Source organism: Centruroides vittatus, unplaced genomic scaffold (assembly GCF_030686945.1).
Source record: "Centruroides vittatus isolate TY-2023 unplaced genomic scaffold, ASM3068694v2 contig_364, whole genome shotgun sequence".
NCBI lineage: Eukaryota > Metazoa > Arthropoda > Arachnida > Scorpiones > Buthidae > Centruroides > Centruroides vittatus.
Genome location: NW_027122188.1, coordinates 5,487,796 through 5,512,374, shown reverse-complemented (window position 1 = coordinate 5,512,374; position 24,579 = coordinate 5,487,796). Strand labels below are relative to the sequence as shown.

The 24,579-nt window shown below is 26.2% G+C and overlaps 1 protein-coding gene across 1 annotated transcript in view; it reads left to right on the top strand.

Annotated features, from left to right (window-relative positions):
- Window positions 1-24,579, top strand: part of LOC136975151 (carbonic anhydrase-related protein 10-like) — a 100,913-nt gene that overhangs the window by 56,067 nt on the left and 20,267 nt on the right. The window contains exons 4-6 of the mRNA XM_067270179.1: window positions 9,819-10,013; window positions 13,823-13,924; window positions 16,410-16,476. Of these exons, the coding sequence (XP_067126280.1) occupies window positions 9,819-10,013; window positions 13,823-13,924; window positions 16,410-16,476 (364 nt within the window). The remainder of the gene's footprint in view (window positions 1-9,818; window positions 10,014-13,822; window positions 13,925-16,409; window positions 16,477-24,579) is intronic.

Below are 24,579 nucleotides of genomic sequence, written 5' to 3'. Positions count from 1 at the left end.
TTGCTAGTACAGAGGATAGGTTAAAGCAATAAAAAATGAATTTGATCAAACAAAATTTAAAGTTTAAAAACTGTAAAAGCGAATACATTTTTGTGAATTTCTAATCGATATTTTAGATAAATTCATAAGTTTTTTTGTACAAAAAAAGTTTTATAAATTAAAAATGAGTAAAAATGCAGAATTTTAAAAGAAATAAAAAAAAAGTACGAAGATCATACATTAAGACGAAATTGTAGAATTTACACAATATACAGTAATGTCGTATAAATTATTATACGATTGTGAAGTGTTAATTAGATAAATAGAGGATTTTTTCACGCAATTTTTACATATTTACACAATATAAAATACAATATTCTACAGTTTATGTAAACAATTAATTTATAATTTAATATCTTAATAAAAAATAAAATAAAATAAGAAATCAATCAGCGAGCGAGGGAGAAAGATGTGAACCTTTTGCACTTGTACGTTGTTTATTAGTTTGTTTTAGGCGTTGGATCCCGTGGGAAAGGAAACCTAGTCTGAAATTAAAGACGTAAAAGTACTCTTGGACTTGCTTCACTTACCTGCTGCTCTCGTTCTACTGTAGAACCTTCTGTGCAGTTAGGTTTTATGGCTTGGATCTGCCGGTCTCTGGGGAATATGTTGGCAATACAAGAAGTTGTTGCTCCCACACTAGACCCACTTCATATACGTTATATCAGAAAAATTTTTCTTTCAAAACATATATTTCATTTGGCATACGAAAACTTGTTTATATTGAATTGACTCTTATAAAGTGAGTTAAAACTTCTCAACCTCCCTTCATTTCTATAAAACAAGCTTTTGAAACGAGTGTAGAATACAAAAATTTTGTCAAATCTTGCTAAGAAATTTTATTTTGAGATCTTCAATTAATATTTATTTGCCAGGTAATTTACTTTAATAATGTCGGATTTCACTACTGTAATTTTAATTAAGCAATGTATCACAGTTGCTTGGTTTTCATGCTATGACAGCTCGTTTCATAAATATTTACCGCTTGATCTATAATGGAAAATGTTCAGATAGTTTAAAGATAACGCTATCGCTTTTAATTCTAGTCCAATCTTCTATTCTTTCTCTGTGTAATTAAAAGAAAAATCTTAAAAAAATAATAATAAGATAACGTATTCGAAATTTAATTTTATAGAAAATAAATATAAAGTTTTAACAATAAAATAGACTGAAAAATCCGATATTTATAGTTTGTATCGTTAAGTACGAAGGGGGAAACATTATAGAAATTATAGAAATTCTTGTTCTTGTTTTAAAAATAAATACAGCAGTATAACTTTTCCAAGATAAAAATAATAATAATAATAATTATCTTGAATATCAGGAAAAATTTTTCGACATTAGTTTTCTAGATCTTTACTGATAAAAAGTCGATATTAAAATTGATTTAAAAATTTTAAAGTTAAATTGATCAATAATTCTATTTATATTTTTATAGTAAATTTGTTTTCCTCCAGCTTAGATTTAGAAGAGAAACGGGTACTTTTTGTTTCACTATTCATTGACAATTTAAAGTGACATGAATTGAATAAAACTTAACAAACGAAAAACTCCTTTTTTTCCCTTTATTTTTGTTTCATTCGATAGGTGAAACGATTGAGATTCTACACACAAAAAAGTCTTGGGAATAAGCATTATCCGCGAGTAGTGGATAAGTGAAAGATAACCATGACGTTTTCTTCACTATCCTCCGAGAATAAAAATTCAATAGTCGTGTTATTTTTGCTATACAACTTTAGACAAGAAAGAAAGAGAATATTGTAAAATACAATAGGAAAAAATATACTAGATCATAAGACAATTCCGTATATTGAAATCTTTATGAAAATTCCAAACCGTATACGGGTAACGATATCATTTTACAAAATTAAATTTCCTTAATTTTTAATCTAGTTCAGAAATTCGAGGAAACTTTTGCTGAGGAAGAAGTATTGGGAAAATTGTCGAGTTTGGAACCCATAATCTGATTATATAGAGAGGCGCCCTAGATAATTGGCTCCCTTAGTTGGTGATTTGTGGATCGATGTCAAAAGAATCAACTAAGCGTGTCTATAGGGATCGACAAAACATATTCTTTGCGAAAGATCCTTCAAATAAAAGTTTCTGCTTTGATCAAAATACATTTGTATCTCACAAATGTCTATTATAATAATAATATAAAAAGTAATTTTTTCATAGTTTTCACTTATAAACAGTTTATTTCTTTACTCTACATTTTTTAATATTTTATAAATTTGGATCAAAATAAGATAAGTTATCAGAAATGTATGAATTCTGCTGCTGCTGCTTCTTACATCATCTTTCTACTAAGCTTTATTTATAACGTATTAACTTGTTTGTTTCATAAGATGCACCGTACATTTCTAATACCGTTTGTCTTCATTTATATTGTGTCAGATAGGTTCTTGCCAGTTATTTTTATCTACGATTAGCTTATATAATATTTATTCAATATTCTTTGTATAGAAAATAACATTTATATAATTATAATTACGGAATAGTTTTGTTATTGATAAGTTTAATATTTTTCTTGGTGACATTTTTTTGGCAATTTCGGGTTGTTTTTTTCCTCTTATAGTCTATATTTTATATATGTATAATTTATTACTTAATTGTTTTTTTATGTAGTTAAATGTTTCCTAATTTTAAATATAATTTTATTAAAGAAAATAACTATTTTCTGAAACTTGGATTAAACATTGTGTAAGCTTTCATCTATAAAATTTTTTATATTTAATTATACGCATTTTTTGTGTTATTAAGATAATTTATAAAGGCTGAGATACCGAAGAACTCACGGCAAATTATTTTTACATAGACCGTGTTTTATTTGTTTTTCACGAGAATCACGCCGAATAAATAAGTTCATACGTCCTCCGGCGTAATTACAAGCGACTCTTTTTTAATGAGGATAAAATGTTTAAAGAAACGATCAAAGAAACACAATGAGTGCTCATTTATCACGGCTAATCTTAATCATTGAATTTTTTAAATACAAAAGAGAAAATTAGGAAGTCTTTTAAGAACTCGGACGAAAAACAATAGCTAAAAATAGTAAAGACAAAGAGCGGCATCATCGATTTTTCTTCGTGATCTCATTCAATCAGTTACTGAAGAAACGGCGATAACGTTAGCGGTTTCACAGACAAAAAGGGGAAAGAGAGTTGTTTGACTACCATCGATCACGTGGTATGCCGTACAATCGAAAGGAGAAGTTGTTTAACACGGAAATGATTGATAGACATAACGTCAGCATACAGGATAAGCAAAACGTTAACTTCTTTTCCTCGTCTTTCGACATCCAATAAGGCGTGTCGTCACAACATCGTTCACTCGCACTCTATTTTATTAACACTGTTTCGGGAAATTGTTTCTACGGCATATGAAAACAAATACTGTTTATAACAGTAATAATAATAATAATGTTCTAAACAGAGAAGCCGACTTCCAGGAAATCAAAACAAACGGCCAATTTGCTATAGTGGTCTGGATAATGGACGATTAATACTACGCTAGAGCAGTAATCATACCTTCTAAGATAATTGTTACATATATCTCTACGATTGAAGTTAATGGAAGGGCAGGGATTTAAAATTAATTAACCTTAGATCCGTTTCTTAGTCAAAACAGAACCAGATGTATGGATCGACCACAAGAAAAATGCTGGATAAATAATTCTTCCTATATTTTATTTTATTTTACAAAAGAAATTTTATCGGTTCAATTTTAATACACCTGTTTCTTATACAGTTTTTTCGGTTGGAAATTTTAGAATATGAAATCTTCTTTGTGACTTATTGGACTCACTGTCTATGTCTTTGCACAGGAAGCAGTCAATATGCTCTCGGTTAGCATGAAGGGAAAAGGTATACACTGTCGTCATGTTGATATTACTCTTGGGTTAGCAAATAATAAAGACGCTGAAATCAATCGAAATACTTCTTTACAGTAATGCACTCTTATATAAAACATTTCCATCCTTTTAATAACTTTCTCTTAAAATCTTAAAATCCAACCATTATACTAAACATAATTTTTTTTAATTATAAAACCTATATTTATATGAATTAAACTATACAGATATTTAATTTTTTCCCCTATATATTAACCAACAATATGTATGCATGAATTAACACGACTAAAGCGATTTGATCTATTTAATTAATATACATTATACATAAATCTAGAAATCTTTTTTTTATATTATTATTATTATTACGCTCTAATTGATTTTATACAGAATTACAAAATTAGTTTTACTAGAGCGAATTTTTGTATAAGATCAATAAAGGAGGAAAAAAAAATTCAAATTTAAAATTTAGTTAAATTTAGAAGGAAAAAAAAACTTATCTGAATTTTATTTTTTAAAAATCAAATATTTCTTTTGAATATTTAGTGTTTCTTTCAATATTTTAAAAGTCACTCTAAAATTAAAAGAAGGATTTAAAGAATCTTAAATATTTCTGTATTTTTTCCTTCTTTTAATATTAGTGTTATTTATTATTTGTTTATATATCAGATATGCCGCATATTTACTATAATATTTTCACATTTTTATCACTATCCCATATAAATATGTAAATATTTTTTGAAATATCTAAAATAAAAATTTTTATAGAATACTCACTTTTTATATTGATGCGGTTTTATACTTTTCAATATGATAATATAAGGAATTTTCGGAAGATATTTTTATTTCGAAGAATATAGACAAAAGTGGATTTGAAAATAGAAGAAACAGCGGATTGTATTTCAACAAAAAAATATTTATTTTTATATTTAAATCCTACCAATGTTATCAATGTTTATAACTTAAACCTACGTATAAATTAAACAAAATATATTTTTCTAAAGTTATTAATTAATACGATATAAACTATTTTTATTCAATTATTATGTTTAAAGAGTGGTATTTTTGTGTTATGGACTCCTTTGGCAAACTGATGAAAGGCCCATGGTCCATTTCTCAGAATAATACTTAAAACTGCATAAAAATAAATGTGTATGTATGATCATAAAGGAAACAATTATATTAAAATACAGTTATAAAAGGGTATAATAATTGATGTGGAATTTATAATTTCATATGAATATAATTATGCTTTCTGTTGGTGACAAAATCACAGATATTCTATCTAACACTACTGTGGTTTGTTGTTTACATAGATAATTGAAATAAATGCTAAATTATAGTTAGATGTTAGTGAAAATAAACCTAATTTTTCTCCAAGTTAATAGAATAGTTGAACTTTATCCACGGATTTCTTAAATCCACCCCTAAGAGGTTCGTGGATACCAGGATAAGAACTCCTGATTTAAGGTAATTTTTAACTATTTCTATGTAATGTGTACTTGAAAATTTAATATTTTACTATTAAATGAAAAAAAATAATTTATATTTAATTCATTAATTATAGAATAATTATGTATATTATGCTTATATGATTTTTTTTAATGAAAAACAGAAACATTACGATTCATTGATATTAAATTGCATTAAAATGTTCGAAAAGCAAATAATTTTATTCTACAACTTCAAAACTTTAAACGAAATAAGCAAATTAGTTATTTCAAATTGAAAAATGCTAAGTAAACAAATGAAAATTATAATATTCTATTTAATATTCTTGCTTTTGCATTAAGTTATTACACAAACAGAAAACCGCAATTAAGAATTTTGTTGATAAATCATTTCAAATATTTGTCAACGTTTTAAATTGTTAATATTGATAAAAGTTGAACGGATTTTGAATAAAGAACAAGAACTATTATTCATTTTTTCCAGAAAATAAAATTTAAATAACTGTATAAGAAAAATCAATGAGTTTACTCCCAAAGTATTAAAAATACTTCAGCAGAAATAGCTTACAAGATCATTGCTATTTATCCAGAACAAAATTAAGATTTCTTATTTTTCAGGTCACTGATTTTTATTCGTATATTCTTCGAAGAATATTTAATGCATAGCTTCTATAAAAAAAAAAAAAAAAAATGTTTTAGTTAGTGCTTCTCGAAATGGAACTTTTAAACTTGCCCCCTAAATCCGTCACAGTTTTTTTTTTTTTGGTTAAAAAATCAAAATAGTGGGTCATATATAGAATAAACTTTTATCTTTTCCGTTATACTTTCACATATTTCCTCTGGCAAAATATATTAGATTGAAAGTCGGTAGTTTTTATACACACAATCTATTGTTCCATTCTTGAATGTAGAGAGAACCCTTTCAAAATGAAAGAAGATAAAATGATAAAATTAGACTTGTAGCATTATAAGTGGATTTTTTATGGCTCCTATTATATTCAGGTTATTTATATTATATATTTATCTTTTATATTAAATTATGTTTGAAATCTCTTTCGTGACTCTAACAAGAATTCAATACAGTATATAAGAACGAGCATATTTACTATACGTTACATTAAAATTTATTCTTTTATAGAAAATCATTTAAAATTTGTTTTATACTTGGTATATTGAATAACTTGATAACTTTTTAAATAAATAAAAAAAACAATTAAAATAAATAGATTTAATTCACTTATTAATATTAATTTTAAAGACAAAATAATATCTTGTAAGAATATTGCTAAATCCCATCGTTTAGACTTTAGAAAAGAATATAAATAAAAATAAATAAATAAAAAGTTCTATTTACTAGAATTGTAATTTTATTTATTCTTAATGTTATCGTGTAACATATTATTGAGTTTAGCTTATTTTTATGAATAAATAATATTATTTTCGTGTTCTCTAGACTCGATAACTTTAAAAATATAATACATATTTTAAACAATTTTATGTAATTTTAATAATATATTACTGTATGATATTAAAAGTAAATAAAATTGCTATAAATGTATATAATATTTTAACATTATTATTATTATTATTGTATGTAGATCATTCTTATGAATAAACAAAATTGTTTCGGGTTTATGCTACACGAAGTTAAAATTGTTTCTAAAATATATAAAAGGGAATAAATTTAGATAGTAATTCGTGGAGGTGAGTTAAGTAGCAATTTTCAGAATCGTTGTATTTATCACAATGGTTTGCTGTAAATTGACCATCATATAAAAAACTTGCAAGAAGTCGAGACGAGGTAAAGAAAAAAAGCGATTTGTGGTAACAAAAGAAAAAAAAGAGACGAACATTCGTAGAGGTTTTTGAAGAACACGCCTGGTTGCTTGATGTGAATTGAACAGTTCTTTTTTATTTTTTTTTAAATCGATGTTAAACCGTTTGAATCTTCATCCACATGTGTTTATGAAGAATCCTTCTTTCAGCAAGTTAAAAAATTCCACAATTGTATTTCTATATTTAAAAAAAAATTATCTGAAATAAAAAAAATAAAATTACAATGCCACGAATATATATTTTAAATTCTACTCCAGTTTTTCAAGTTTCTTCGAATTAAAACGTGATTAAACAATTAAATCTTTCGTTATTTTGAGCACGCATTTAAATATAACACATCGTAAATTATTAATAAAAAAAACAATGCTTAAAATTCATTATAAAAATGTAAACTATTAATATATTTATGTTTGTTGTTAGTATGCTATTTTTAACTGTTGAAATATATATGTAGCATAAAATCATATATTATTCCACTCATGCCAGAGAATGTTATGAATCAGAGAGTAAAAGTCTGGCATGCAATATATACATCAAGAGCTGATAAGGTTACACGACGTGAAAGTTAATGCGTAATGTAGGAATTAAATATACTTTAAATCAGAATAAAATATATTTACTTATGCAAATAACATAAATTTACTTGAAATACTTTTCGAGTGTGCATCCGATGGATAATTCGACGATTTGAACTCATCCTAGATGAAAGCGGAATATAAAGTAGGTTAGTTTGATAACTTAGGCCCACTAACCATGCAAAATGTCTCACTCGATAGGAGTCCGAGTCAACTCTGAAATTCTAGAAAATTTATTTTCAAAATAAACCAATGTCTCCATGCATAACAAGCAATTTTTTTTAAACAATTTGTTATCGCAATTTTTAAATTTTAAACTCCAACTGTTAAAACATTTATCGATAAAATTATTCTGTAAAACTTTAAAAATAATTTTAAATTTTGTGTATTTTTAATATATATATATATTTTTTTCTTTATATACGTATATAAATGGTGTTAAGGCTTTAAAAAAAGGGAAAGTTTAGCAACTTCTAGAAAGCTAAGAAAAAAGGTCTAAATGTAGGAAGCGTGACAATACAGCTAAGTTTATCTGTCTTTTTTTTTCCTCCATTCGGAAATGGATTGAGGTCCTTTCCGCAGGTAGCACTCGGGGAATTGCACTTGGTTACTTTGAGATGATTTAAGGTGGCATGTGTCCTTACTACAAACATTAATGTTGGTTTACAGCGACTGTAGTAAGGTCCGGAATGGTTACACCATTAGTCAAATGGACTGTTATAGCCTTCGGATTTGAATCTACTTGAATAAAATAAATCTTGCTTGATTTTCAATGATTTCTTTCTTATTTATGGTAATAAACAAGAATGGTTACCTTTTAAGTGCGTGGATTAAGTTACGTTTTAAAGTAATTGTAGTCGAAACAATCACATCAAAAATTCAATAAAATTTTATTAAAGTTGACTGATTTTTCAGCAATTAGACAATGACGAAATGTTCTAATTTTTTTCCTATTGTTCAGTAGTTGTTATGGTGTTAAATAATCTGCTTTCTCTTCACTAAGACAGCGAAGGTAATTTCTTATATAAATAGTTTTTCGACCGTAAATAAATCTTGTTTATCTCTCATTATCTGTTTATCTCTTTTTCGGTTTCCCTTAATCCTTCTCCATTTAATATATCTATTATGGCATTTCTCTTAAACGACTACTTCCACTAAGCCATAATCTTTAAAAACTAAATAAATATAAAAGAAATAAGAGAAAAGAATTGCTTTTTCTGTGAGATCTACAGTACCTAACATCACGTTGATTCAAATGAAGTCCCGTTCTTAATTTCGGATTGGAAGTACTTACCACATTATTTTATATTTTTTCTCCTATTTTTTTCCTCTTAACTTGACTAAACAGAGTTTTAATTTAACGAAGGAAAGTTTTTCTAACTCATAAAATTAAAAAAAGAAATTCTTCATAAAGTGTTATTTTTTAATACAATTTTAAAACGTGACGTTATTTTTAATTACAGCATGCATCAATTTTGTTTACGTGTAATTGGAAATGAATTTTGTAAAGATTTCGATATTTTATTGAAATGAAAATTGTTTAATTCATTTTCAATCGAAATTCTGTATCCCAGGTGACAAGCAAGCGAGAACAATACAACTTCCAACTCATGACGTATTAATAGGAATAGGAATTTAAACAAATTGTAAGACAATCTTCATACTCAACAGAGCAATTTTTACAAGGAACATTAATAATTATAAGGATTTTTTAAAAAATAATTATAATTATATATTTATTGCACCATTTAAGAAATATTGTGCACTATTTCTTTAATGAATCGTTGTATACTTTTTCCGAAATTTTGTCATTAAAAATATATGCAATAATTAATAAAATTTGATTTATTAACCGAGAGATCGATTGATTATAATTTAATATGTAAAACTGAGAATTTAATTTGAAAATTATAATTAAGTGCATTTTATATATTAGTTAATGAAACTTAATTAAGTGTGCTTTTATTTGATAAATTAAAAAAAAAATAATAAATGTATTTAAAAATTTTTTAAACATATAATAAATATATTACTGTTTATATTAAGAGTAATTTATTTAATCTGTAGGTTAGTGGTACGATCACAAACACGGGTCATGGTGTCCTCTTCCGAGTGGGATCATTAGCACCTACTTCAACAGTAAACATCACTGGCGGTCCTTTATCCTACAGGTACCGATTTCAAGAACTACATTTACATTATGGACGGACAGATGATCGAGGATCGGAACACATTATTGCTGGACATGCCTTTCCCGCAGAGGTAAAATTGCAATAGGCACATATAAACTTTATTAACACTATTCACAGTAATTTATAATTTATTATAATATAACATAACAGAACTAAACGTCAATAAAACTAAAACTTGATGGAATGAGAATATAACTTAAACTATTCATCACTTTATTAATGTTAAATAATATGTTAAACTTCTCCAATATTGAACGTAAATGAACAGCATTAAAATCTTAATTTTTTTGAAATATTTATAATGGGGCCATTTGGCTCCTCTTTAGGATCGATCCCAGCTCTTCCAAAAATGTTTTTATAAGCGGGGCCCGATATGTTGTACCGAATATATCGGGCCCCATCCCTCACCACCCTCATTGTCCGAATCCACAATGGGATGATTAAAAAGGCCGTCAATTGCCAAGAGAAAACACACAAAATTTTTTAAAAATGTTTATAATAGAATTTTTGAGTATTAAATTCATGTAATTAATTCATTGTTATTTTATACAGTATTTAAAGCAATATATATTAATTTTGGATTCTATAAATATATTAAATATTATTATTTATTTTTAAAAAATTTACTTTATAAACCAAAGAATAAGTTTTTAAAGTGCTTTTACCAAAATGAGATGTAAAAAGACGGGTTTTTTCCCCATAAAACTTGCAAATTTAATTACAATATATTATAGTAATTCAAATAAACAGAATAAACCCGAAATTTTAGATATCGCTATTAATTTAAATTTGAGTAAATTTAAAAGGTATAAATAAATATGTAATGTTTTTCCGTACAGAAAAAAGTTTTAAGAGAATAGAAAAATCAAACTTCTTTCCTTTTTTGGTAGTGAATCTTTTCTTGAGTTATTTACCTTGCTGACCATTGGTTCTGAAAAAGAGAAAAGATGGACTTGGTTAATTAACTGACCCCATTTGCGGTCATTTTCCAACTTGCCGTTGCCAGGCAACCGGCAGCCTTCTCTTGCTCTACTCTCCAGGGATTCATTCACCTTCCATTACACGGATTCTAGAGCCGAGTGAAGTGAATAGGGAAAGAACTTACCCCATCCCCTTTATTTACGGGATCTGTGGGATGGAGGGAAGTACACTTGGGACATAATATCGTTTTCTTGAAGCCAATTATCCCCTAGAGAATCACACACCTGCGCCACGTTGAGACCGAATGTTGCACTTCTCCTCTAACAAGGATAGCGTTGGGTTGATGTGGTGTTTCCGTTTTATATTTGTTGTGTTTCCACGTTCTGACATCGTGAGTTGGGAACCTAACTAGATACTAGAACAAATCGACCGAATTCTTCTACATCAGAAAAAGCAAAGTGCAAGATCTGATTTATACTAAAAAATCCCATATAATATATACACATACCTACACGTTTTCGTATTCTTGTGTTACAAGTACAATTTCTTACATACGCCATCTTTAAAATTCAAAAATATAAATACAAATGTGTTGAATATTTTTCCTTACGTTCCACCACGCAATTTTATTTTGCTAATATTAAAAATAATATAATAATAGAAATTGTACTTCGCATGTACTCAACGAATATTTAATCAGTAACTGAATGGAAATTGATCATTTTTTTTTCTTTTCCTAAATAATTGAAAGTTTAAAATTTAATTGAAATGTATAAAATAAATTTTGAATTTAACTGAATAAAAATTAAAAGTAAAGTAATAAATGCACAGAAATTTGAATGAATTAGCATTTATGACGTTAGAAAAGATAAAAGAATGTAAATTATTAATACATACTGAAGATAAATTCTATTAATATTTAGAAATTTTAGTCGTAATTGTCAAGTTTCCTTAATATTTTAGTTAATTTTAACCTTTTTACTATTCAAATTTTTTTTTTCGTGTCCATTTATAAATTAAATTTTAAAAAATTGGTTTAATTTTCAATTTTCATTCATTTTTTGGTTCAGCTTAAATTGGCAATCATTCAAAAATTTCGAATTTTCATTCATCCACTGATTAAATTTAAAATTTTCAATTTTATTATTCATTCAGAATTAAATTCTACGTTATCGATGCATAGAATTAAATTCTGAAAGAAATGAATAACAAAAAGAAAAGGGGAAAAAACTTATCCAGAAAATGAATGAAAATGTAAAATTTTTTTGAATTATTGAAACATTCAAAAATTATTAAAAATTTTTCAATTATTTTTTTATATTTTCATTTCTTATTCATTTTCCGATTGATTTCCAATTGTTTGATGCCTAATAAAATAAAATTGCGTGATAAAATGTAACGAAATTTATATTAAAAGAATACAATTTCGTGAGACTCTATTTCTCGCATGAAAATTTTTCGAATTTTCTTTGATTAATTTTTATTATTCTTCAATTAATAATAATGCTTCGTTAACTTTCTTTATCTTACAATTATCAATGGTAAGAAGTATCAAAGAAATTTTCCTTATATTAAACTCTCTTTTAGGAATCTCTAATCGATTATATAAGTATCCTGTATCCGCTCTTTATCGATTGAATGCTACATCTTTAGAAAACGAGGGCACTTCGGATGGACAATGAGTTTCTATATTTTCCGCAAGAATAGAATGGATACATTTTTTTTTTTGTCTAAAAAAATCTTTTAGGCATTTTCGTAGATATCCGAAAACAATTTGAGAATTCGATTCCCCATTCACCTTACGGTAAAGCATTTGAGAACGATTTCTTCTACCGAATCCCCCACCTTCTACCATTGAATGAGGTCGAGTGTTGAAGTTTAAAGATGATAGCAAAGATCGGCCCTCTTTCTGTAAGATTGTTTAAGAGGTGTAAGCAGTCAAAATGACAATTCAAACTAAATCTATTTCCTCGAGTCTTATTGGCAAGTGAAAATTAAATCTTAATTTCCCGAGTCATTTTGCCGAATTGGAAAATCTGAAATGACCCGAGCCTTTCATCTTCTCCAAGAAATGAACATTGAAAGAAGAAGAAGAAGAAGAATTGGACGTGGTTCAATTTAAAGCAATAGGATCACATAATATATTTCGGAAGATGGCCCATCTACGCTTAAAAAAAAGAGGAAAAAAAAACCTTCCTATTCGCTCGAATGAATATCCCGTTTAATAAAAGTTTAATTATATTAAACGTCCGGGCCATTATTAATACCATTATACATAAAACAGGTATTCAAATTTATCTCTTTCCTTAAAATAGATACTAACACTCACTCGTATGGCTCTATAAGAACATTACAGTAGGTTCAGAATGAAACTTATTGCTTATCCACGATCGTAATGCGAATTGGATAAAATAGGATCAGAGAGGATTATTCTCAATCGAATCGTCATTCTATAAATGTCTATAATGGTATAATTTTACATATTATGTTATCAGAGCACAAATAAAGATATCAAGTGCGGCTTGTATATGAAAGAGTACTCTCAGGGGTAGCACTTACGGTCACTGTGATATAGGAAAACAATATTTGCGAACAGAAGGTGCAAAATCGATTCAACTCTTTCCTTTGGTGGACAATTCTCCATCCCACCCGATAATGGTAAAGCTCGAAATCAATACAGAATGGTTTTAAGAGTTGATGAAACTGAATAAAAATTATAGTGTCTCGGATGTTCATTCGAAATTGATCTTATAAAAATTTTTAATATTAAATTTTTCCTTTATCTTGTATAATAGTTTTTCGATAAATTTTCACTTTGATTTTTTTAATGGAAATGTTCCAAATTTAATAAATTACAAAACGAAAGTTTAAAATAAGAAATTTTGAATATAACTTTAGATGATGTTATAAATATTTAAAATTACTTTTTTTTATGTCTTCTTCTTCTTCTATTTCTAGCTTCAAATACTCGGCTACAATTGCGATCTGTACAACAATCTAACAGAAGCATTGTCATTGAGGAGAAGTGAAGGTGTTGTTGGTATTGCCGTTCTCTTACAGGTAATAAAAGTCTAAAAACCGGGATTATTTCCCGAAAAAAAATTGGTTGGATACAACGTTATAAATAGATCAAAAGAAATTTTATACTTTTCACCATCAAAATTTTAACACAAGAAAAATTTATCCGGAAGAAACTTAAGACAAATGACCAATGTTTCTTTATTAACTGAATAGTTACACGAAACATTTCAACAATCTTCATCATAATTTATATTTCAAGAATGGTTATAAACCGTCATATACCTTACAACGAAAAGGTGTGGTCAGACAGAATTGATAAATATCTTGTCTCTCTTCGGGTTTTAGAATGCGGATGGACTAATCCCCGTTTCAACCCCCCTCCCTTTAAAAGAGGATAGTTCACAATCACTTGGTAATTAACGATAGTAACCGGAAAAAGTCACGTGATGAGAGAAGTAACGATCGATTTAGGAACCAACTTCATTAAATTTTACCAACAGATGGTGACATTATAAATATTTTACGTCGGTTATATTTATTATGCAATATTAGCGACCTAATATTTCAGATATTTATGAGATAAGTTCATTTAACATTAGAGATTTTGATTAAAATGTAAGTAATACGGCTAAATTAGATACGAATTTTCACAAATTTACTCATCAATTAGTGTAAATCGGACGTTTAAAAAATTGTACCATTGTACGGTACAGTACCTTAACAATATCTCAATTAAATTTTCTACGCAAATTTGATACTAATGTAAAAAGTACTCGCAATTTTTTTTTAAAGAAATATTTCATTTGCTTCATTGATCTTAATTTTCCTCTTTTGACATTTTTTCGTAGTTATCTTATTACTGACATTTCTGTAAAAATAAAGATATTAAAAATTGATTTATAGACATTTCTACTTTTTTTTCTACAATCGAATTATATAAAGGACAATTTTTTTCCCTAAATTTCTTGTTATTTTCTGCCTTCAAAATGAAAAGAGAATACCGCATCATGCTCATTATTTTACAAGTAAAAGAAAATGACGCCAGAGAACAGTCGGTTATTTCTTTATAATTTAATGAAGACAAAGAAATTCCAAACATCATTCGATTTTAAGAAAAGTTGGAAATATTGGTGTAGTTAAGATTTAGTAATGAGTTTGAAATTGCACGGTAGACATCATTTTCTGAGGTATTTACAGCGTAAACATGTTCGTTCAGTTTTAAGAATATGGACAGTCCGATTGTTAAAGTATACTCTTCTTTGTTTTCTTTCAAGACAAAGAAGAACAATGTGTACAATGTATCCTTCTGTAAAAAAAAAAGATGCAGACAAAAGAATTATTAACGCCTTAGGTGAATAGTAAGATGCAAAAAAAAATAAAATAAATAAATAAATAAATAAATATATATATATATATACAAATGTGTAAGTAATATCAAATGCTAGTAAAACAAATACCCATTATTTTTTTCATCTTCGATTCGGTTGCATGCACCTTAAAAAGACTAAAATAAAATAAAGTAAAATCTTTCAGAAATGCATAAAACTAATTAAAGTGAGAAAAATAACGAGCAATATTTCACGTGTCCTTACTCTTAGTGAGACCATTGACTTAATTCTTTTCATAAAATGAATGGGAATCCGGTTAATGAGAAGTTCAAAAATATTATTTAAAAAATATCGAAAGTCAAGTTAGATTAAGAAGCAAAAGAATAAGGAAAAAAAAATTTTAGAATTATCTCTTTATTAATTAAGAAATTCAAACTCTTGTTTAATGTAAAAATATGTATCAAGATATTTTTAACCATGGAAAGAATAACATTTTTTGATTCCTTTGTTGAAAAAAGAATATAGTCAATACCTTTTCTATCTAGAAAACACTTTAGAGATGATACATAAGAAGAAAAAAAACATCATCCATAGAGATTGGAACGCGATATTTTAGCAGTGTTTTATGTTTTTGCACAAAGAATATAAATCGAAGTCATCCATTATTGTGGACACGTTTTTTTCTCCAGGGCATAAGGTTATATTAGTTATGCATCAACTTCACATTACATTCGGAAAACTGAGAAAAGAATATTCAGATAGTGACAAAAGGTCTTTTCATTTCTTCTGTGCACCTTTTAATTCTTATTGTCTTTAGCTTCTGGGCAATTCTTTGAAGTTCGGAATATTCTTATACATTTTCTTTACGACAAAAAATTATATAAAGAAAGCTTTTATTCTCTTCTTATCATTACTTTATAATTCATAAATTTACTCTACTCTGTTAGCTTTTCGAACCTCAATAATTGGAGAATATCAATGATAAAAGGAAAGTTTTCTTTTCATTATTTCCTTTTTATTTTTATTTTTTTAACTTTAAAACATGAATAATATAGATGCTTAATGTAGATTAATAACATAAATTCCAGTTATTTAAACTTAGATAAATAACTCATTTATCATTAAAATTGACTTTAAACGAGTAAAAAATATTTATTCAGAATTAATTAATTTTATATACTCTCTTTTTTTTATAGACTGGTGATTTATCAAATTCTGAACTGAGAATTCTCACAAGTCAACTCCCTCATATAATTTATAAAGGTAAATCATATTTACAGATAATTTAATAATATCAACAGTTTCAAAACTTTAATTATAATGAAAAGAAACTTAATTATAATTAGAATTATTTGTGTTTTTAACTGAATTATTAACCTAAATGTCATGATGTTATCATCCATCTAGTTTATCCTTTGGGTGTAGCTCTATAAAATTTCTAAATTACCAATCAATAATTAATAATGTTTCTGAAGTGTATAATATATTTAGCATACGGAAGAAAGAGGGGAAAAAAACAACGAAAAATTCTGAATTAATTATTTTTATTATCGTTTTTTCTTTTAATTGTCATTACTATAACAGTAATATGTAATGTTTAACGGTTGGGAAATCTTCCGTGGATAGTATGAAAATAAATCGCCTGGAAAATTAGTAAAAATATCCAGAACATAATGAAAATGTATCATTTTTCTCATTAAAATATATTTATTTATATATTTTAATTAATTATTTATTCGTCAATATTTTATTTTATTTTATTTTCTAAATATGGAATTACAAAAATTTATTGTATTACAAAAATTTGATTGTATTGTAAATTTTAAAAATAATTAACTTTTTTAAATTAGTAAATAATTTTTACTTTGGTTTAATAATATTTAATGTTACTTTTAATTGTAAAATTTTAATGAATTTATTCACAAAAATACATAAAAGTAATTAAAAGAATGAAGTGAAAATAATGTAGTAAATTAATTTTTAAAACATTTAAAGAATTAGAAAGTAAGAAAACTGATTATTCTGCAATGTTTATTCATAACTATCGTCTAATTTCATCTTCTAAATATTCAAATTGATATTTAAAACACGTAGATAATTTTTCTTACTTTGCATTACGACGAAAATGCCATTTACACTAAAGCAAGTTTATTATATAACTAATAATTGTCATCTGCACTATTCCTTATTAAGTTTTAATTCTATTTAATTGCACGTATACTTACTAATTTTCGGTCTAGACTCTTTGTGCCTTCTAATGAAATTTCCTCTTTTGCAAATGTCACAAATATATTCCGCGGTTTGCATGCAAATGTTTATTTTTCATCTTATTGAATGAAATTAATTTACATTTTTTTTTTCTTATTCTCCAATATTTTATAATCAAACTTAAACGTGTATATAAATGTAATTGTTTTGCTCCTTGAATGTTAATGATTACAATTCTCGCATTGAAGGTAATAATGTAATTGTAAATGTTGTTTAATTGAATAAGTTCGAAATATTCTAAATTATGTACGTGAAAAATGCGAAATTTGTTTGTGTACATTAAATATTAACTTGATATGTAGCGTAAGTGAAATAGTCGTAAGCGCACTTTATAAATATTGAATTTCTTTTTTTACTGTTGAAATTTAGAGGTTTAAAGCATTTAGTAAGGAAAATTAAATGGCTAAATTAATTGCCAGCTTCTTGATCCTGTTTTTATAATAATGAACATTGTTTACAACTGCTAGTTGCAAGTATCACGTAGTTAAATATATGATTTATAATCAATTAAAAGTGTTAAATGATCACTTGTACGCAAGCATACGTTATGCGGCAAGTGTTATAATTAAAAATACTCCTTACAAACTTGCACGGAAGCCTGTAATAATCACAGAAATTTACTTATAATTATAGAAAAGTTATCATTTATTGTTATTAAGAAACTTGTTAATAGCAGTAAATGATGGTAAAGTTCTAATTACAAGTGTGTCCGAAGCGTTAGAATTGTTACAAATGTCATTTTTTTTTTTTTTTACAGATTTAGATTATTGTAAGCATATTCCTTAGTATTTAAGGCTTTGGATTTATTAGATTTTTAATAATTTATGCGTTTAAATTACTGGAATTTAAATAAAACCTTAGTCTTTTTATTTTCTCTTTCACCTATCAAAAATGCATATGAATAATTAATGTATAATTCTTTAAAAAAAAAAAAAAACAATGATTGCTTTTTTCTGCTAGTCAATCAAATAGTCATTTCCTAAACAAGTTGTTTTAGCATTTTTTTTCCTTATTGAGTAGGAAAAAGTCGTATAGATTGGAATGCAAATCCCTTTCTTTAACCTTGTCAGCTATCTTGGCATCAGCTGTATAGGAAAAGACACGAAAACTTTAAAGTGATTAAACAGAAAGTCATGTAAACAGTAACAACGGCCGTCGAGTCGTACGTTGTAACTTTTTAAATCGATCCAGTGGAAGAGGACGTGCAGGAAATTGTCTCTTGTCATTTCCGGATGCATCCGAGATGTAATGAAAGATATACAGAAAACAGAAATCGTTAACTTTGCTTTTTAATAAGGTTTTTAAAATAGTTCAAGCAAACTATCAAACTTAGAAAATTAATAAATTAATTAGAATTTTAGTTATTACTCAAGTTTCGATTAAATAATATCTATTATGGTACGAATATAATTTCTCCCGATGCACTTTTCACTCTTTTGAGCATTAACGTATCAAACTGGAATTTAACTTTATGACACTAATTGACTTATTTAATGATACCTCAGCATTTTCTTTCGATTCGCCGAATTAATTTCCATTTTGTTTAGTAAGGGATAGTGGGCAGATATCCTTAAGACTCCGCAGTTTTTTTTAAAGAAAAATCCATCAGCATCCTGTCACTCTGTTATATATTAATACTCCCTCCACTGTGTGTCAACAACTGCATTTGACTGTAGCCTACAGCAACCGCGAAGCTCTACAAACTTCCTCAAGCTATTCGTTTATATAATATTTTGGAGATATCTTTGTTTAACAAAGCAATATATTGTTTCAAAAAACGCCAGATTAGTGATGTATATTTTATATTTTTGTTTATAAGACGTTATACAAATAGAGTTATATTGTCGATTTATGAATGCAGCAGATTCGTTACTAGGCTTCTTTAGAATAACGAATTGTACTGTTATTCTACTTCTGGGATAAGGTAAGAAGAAAAAGAAAGAAAATATATATGAGATAAGACTCGTATAGGAAAAGAGAAAGAGACCGAGGACGTAGTTGATAAGAAAGTTGGTAAAAAAGATTGAGAGAAGGCAAATGTGTCACCATGTTGCCCCGAGTTGAGAGAAGACAAATTATCAGCCTGTGGGCAAAATACTAACAGAATATGCAGTTTTCTGTGAGTGAAGTTGAAACCTTGCTTCGATATATTCGTCGCACGTTTTGACTTTTCAGGAGATGGAATGTTTCCTTCCAAAACTCCTTACTTAGATTTTTAAAGGAATGCAAGATTACAAATCGCAAGAAAGTTTTATTGATATTTTTCACTTATTTTTTTAAATAAAAATTTATCTAAAATGATAAAATATTACTTTTATTTATATTCCTGTTTGCTTTGGAATACCGTTACTTAATTCTATTTTTCGATTTAATAAATTTCTTTTATTGAAAGTGGAATGTTTTTATATCACGAAAATTTCGCTGGCTAAACAACTTCGAGCCTGTTGAAACTAGATAGCTACATGTCAAGTTCAATTATAATAAGTTATAAGAAACGGTAATAACATCCGTTCTCTCTTCCTGCGCTTCATTTAGCAAGCATTCGATGAATTCATTATCATTTAAAATTTCGAAATATTTATTTTTTTTATACCTTCTTCTGTAGAGCTATAAAACATTCTTTCGTCATTTCATTATATATTAAATAGTCAGTAATTTTTATGGAAGAAAATTCATCCTCTTGTCCATATTCATTAATGCTTTCTAACAATTAATTTTCGTCTGCATGATTTTGTTTTTAGTCTTTAAACATATTACGAATAAGGAAAAAATATGAATAAAACTTTATATCAATTTCTTATCTTTTATTCAATATTTTATATATTTTTTTTAAAAAAACGAATCTTTTTAGACAACTTTCATTCATTTATTTTCTTTAGTTCTGCACAAACAGAATAAAATTTCGATGAAACCAATCAAGAAATAAATCTCTTGTCATCCAACTATAGATTGTTCTTTTGTATGTTACAAATAGAGAACTATCGAAAGCCTTTGGTTATTTTCTTCTTCGATATCTACTAATTTAATGCATGGAATCAATCATAATTATAGTTTGAACGTAGCATAAATGCAATTCGTTTTTTTAAACTTTTTCTCCTTGCTACTGATCAAGATTTTTTAATGATGAAATACTCTAGCAAACCGCTTCGTCAGCGATATAAATTTGATCAGTAATGAAGTTAGATTCTTTAATTTTTAATAATTTTTTTTTTTCATAAAATTCCATGCAAAAAAAGGGAGCTCAGTTGCAAGTCGAACATGTTTTTTTTTATTTTTTCCTTACAACACTAATCCTATAAACCTTAAAATATTTGTATTAATTTATCTGAAAAACTTATATACCACTACATAAAAATACTAATTTATAGTAAAAATAACATAATTTCAATATTTTTCGTTATTAGACTTTTCATATAAGTTGTTCCAAAAGGCAGTGAACCGAGATATATTTTTAATACTATTTAATTGAACCATCTATTTCGTTTATGGGCCACCCCGTATAGAGAGACCGAGTAGAAATTCTGTATATTCTGAATAATCCTAATTAATTATTGTTAGTAATTTACTCAAATCAACTTTTAAAACATTAATTTTTTTTCCTTCAATATGTTTAAAGCTGTATTAACGTTCTGGTATCTGTAAAAAGAATGTTAATTATCTTCGTCTTTCTGCTTCGGTTACCGTTAAACAAATAGTAAAATATATGATAAAGAATACATAATTTTGAAAATTATTCATAAAAATATAATGGCACAGAAAATCTCGACAACTTAATAGTTTTCCTAGAAGTTTCGTTGGGTTATATATCAACTGTTTTATATATTTAGATTAGTGACTTTAAGTTATCTGCTTCCTTAAGTGGAAGATTTCAGTATTCAGCAGTTTCTTTAGTTAATTATAACTTTATTTATGTAATTATCTCGAAAAATATTTTTAAGATTTAACATAATAATGACTAGAGTAAATATTTAATAGTTATCTTTAAGCTTTCGTATATCTTATCGTTTCCTTAATGAAAAGGATAAATATTTTTATAAATTTTTCATGATTAATCTATTTTCTGAAAGATTATCCGATAAAGGACGGCTTTCTACATTTGGAGTAGACTAATCGTAATTCTAGTTCGCGTGATTTAATTATTTAATCTGAATTCCATCGCTTTGACTTTCAATTTATTTCTATAAACGAGCAACATTATGAATAGTAATGAATATAAACTGTTCGACTAATAAATTTGATGAGCGAATATCATCTATCAAAAGCATAGATATTAATTGTAATGTATAAAGAGAAATTATAATGATACAATGTATATTTGGATATTTGTAAGTTAATTATACAAAATTAAAATCAAATTTTCGAAGGTACAATCTATAAAAATACGATTTGGAATATTTTAAGCTCGTTTTTATATGAAGAAAGAACTTTTACATAAAAATATCATAAAGAACGAGCAAAAATTATCGTGACATCGTCATAATGCTGCAATTTGTGATTATATTTTTAATTTATTTAATTTAAAATATATGCTCTCGATCTCAAATTAGTAGTGTCTTGCCCCTGTACATCATACTTTTCCTTTAACAATAGAGTCGTGCAGGTCATCTATCTAACTCTTCCCAGGGAAAGTTTGAACTGAAATAACGCGACTTTCGGTTTAAATCTGAAGTTTATACATAGTTAATCAGGAACTTCTACTCCTAGTATCTACATATCTGGTCTTGAAGTCTATGTTTTTAACACCATTCTCGAGATTAAGGAAGGACAGACAAACAGACGAACGACAGTACAAATTTATAGGTCTAGAATTTTTTTAAATTGCAGTCTAATAAAACCAAAAGAATTCTCTTGTGTCATTTTACATTCTGCCCAAGAGTTTTTAATCAATATTTTTCTGTTTATATGATGGTAACTAAATAGACAGAAAGATTCTTAATTTGGGAATCAAGCTTTGTTTTCGTTCCAATATCTTGTTTTTTCCCTTGTTCTTTTTTATTTTCTGTGATAAGAGAGACCTAAACAAACTCTCTTCTCTCTTATCTTAAGGTCTTAATCCATCGGAAGAAACTCACAATCTAATAGTTTTACTGATCAAACAAACAATATAATATTAATTTTCCTTATTTGTACGAATATTTGTACAAATAATATAATTGTTATAATTGTCTCGTAGGACAATAACATAACACGAATGTTAATTAATTAATTTTTTTTTTTAGCTGAAAAACTTTTTAGATTAAACGTTAATAATTGTTAATATTTATGTTTATTTTTAATTTTATAATTATTAATTTAAAAGTTTTTAATAAATCTAGTTATATTTATAATATTTACTTATCCGGTTTATATTTTTAAAAAATAAATAAACATTTATTTAATTTAATTAAATAACTGTTTAAAAATTATCCTTTATTTTGAGTTTCAGGTCCATTTCCTTTTTCTATTATTTAAATTCTGCTCGAGGGGTCATAGGTTATATTCATTTGGTCTTTTTTACATCCTTCTAAATATATTATATAAATTCATTTTCCATTCAATATAAATGAATTAGAGCTTTACTTTTAGTAGAAAAAATTCAATATTTCTAAACCCTTTTTTTCTTATTTAAAATTTCATTTAAAAAATTATCAGGTAGAAAAAAAATTAAAATCTGATCGTATTTTTTAACCGATTTATTAGTTTTAATTAATTATTTTTCCGTTATATTCCGTTAAATTTACTTCTTCGGCAATACAATGAAATAAATGTTAATACCGTAACACGCAATTAAAATTCTACAAACCTTTAAAAATTCTTTTTCGAAATGTATTTGATGTTATTTGTTTTAATTAAAATTCGAATTTTCTCACAATGAATGATTTCTATAGCTTGGATTACAGTTGTACCATTAAAATTGAATTTCAATTAAAACAAGATCTCTTAAGACATTTCCAGATTTTAAATGAAATTCAAGCAGAGAGAGATCTTAACCATGAACTTCCGAAAAAAAAAATCTCTGCATAATGTCACAAAACTCTTTCACTGAAAAATCGAAAAAAATAAATAAATAAATATCATTTATAATTAAAAAGTTTTTCAATCCTTCTACAAATTATTTTGCTTACTTTTTATTAAGAAATTTTTCATGTTCATTCGTCATTGCATTAAATTTCATGTTTTGCTTGTATAAAAGTGGAAGTACTTCTACATTTAATAGGATTGTTTTAATGGGATTTCTTATTCTTTAAGTTTGCTCTATCAGTTTCCATTAGGTATTCAAACTAAAGATTAAATAGAAATAAATAAAATGGAATTTTAAAAGTCTAACTAAAACACTTGATTTTACGTTGCAAAATGATTAGAAATTTTTTTTCCTAACAAGTTAAATTCTATAAACAATAGTTTTAAATAAAGACAAAAGAAATATATATATATATATATATATATATATATATATATATATATTAAAAGATTAAATAAAGGATTTTATTCGGTATATTTTCTTTTTTTTTTTCAATATAACGATATAAATTTCTTGAATTAATTTTTTTATTCTTATATGACCTGGGATTTTATAACATTGACTAACATTACTTGCTTAATGCAACTTGATAAGAATTTTTAAATTTATTTTTTAAATTTCTTTCTGTTTTCTTTGTTAGATCCATTAAGATAAAATTTAAATAATAGCTGGAAAAATATATACTTTTTTTTTCGTTTTGTAGATCATCAAAAATATCAAATAACGTAATCAAATGTATTATAATACATCAGAAAATTTGTTTTAAATAAATATTAATAATAATGAAAGGAATTTTTCTTTATTAAACAACTATTAAAGCTTTTTTTTTCTTGTTATTTCAATAATCTTTTCGTATTAATTGGATGTTTTATTTATTGTTTATTTATCTGTGTAATTACAAAAGATACATGTCGATGTCCAATGAGCAATTTCTTTTATTAATATTCTTTATTGTAATGTACAATAACGAAAACATTTTTATTGATTCTGGTTTAAGTTACGGCTCATTTATTAGAAAATATTTTACTATAATTTTATTTTTAATTTGTAAAAGAGAACGTTTTAATCCTCACTTTTATAAAGAATTAAATTTCTCA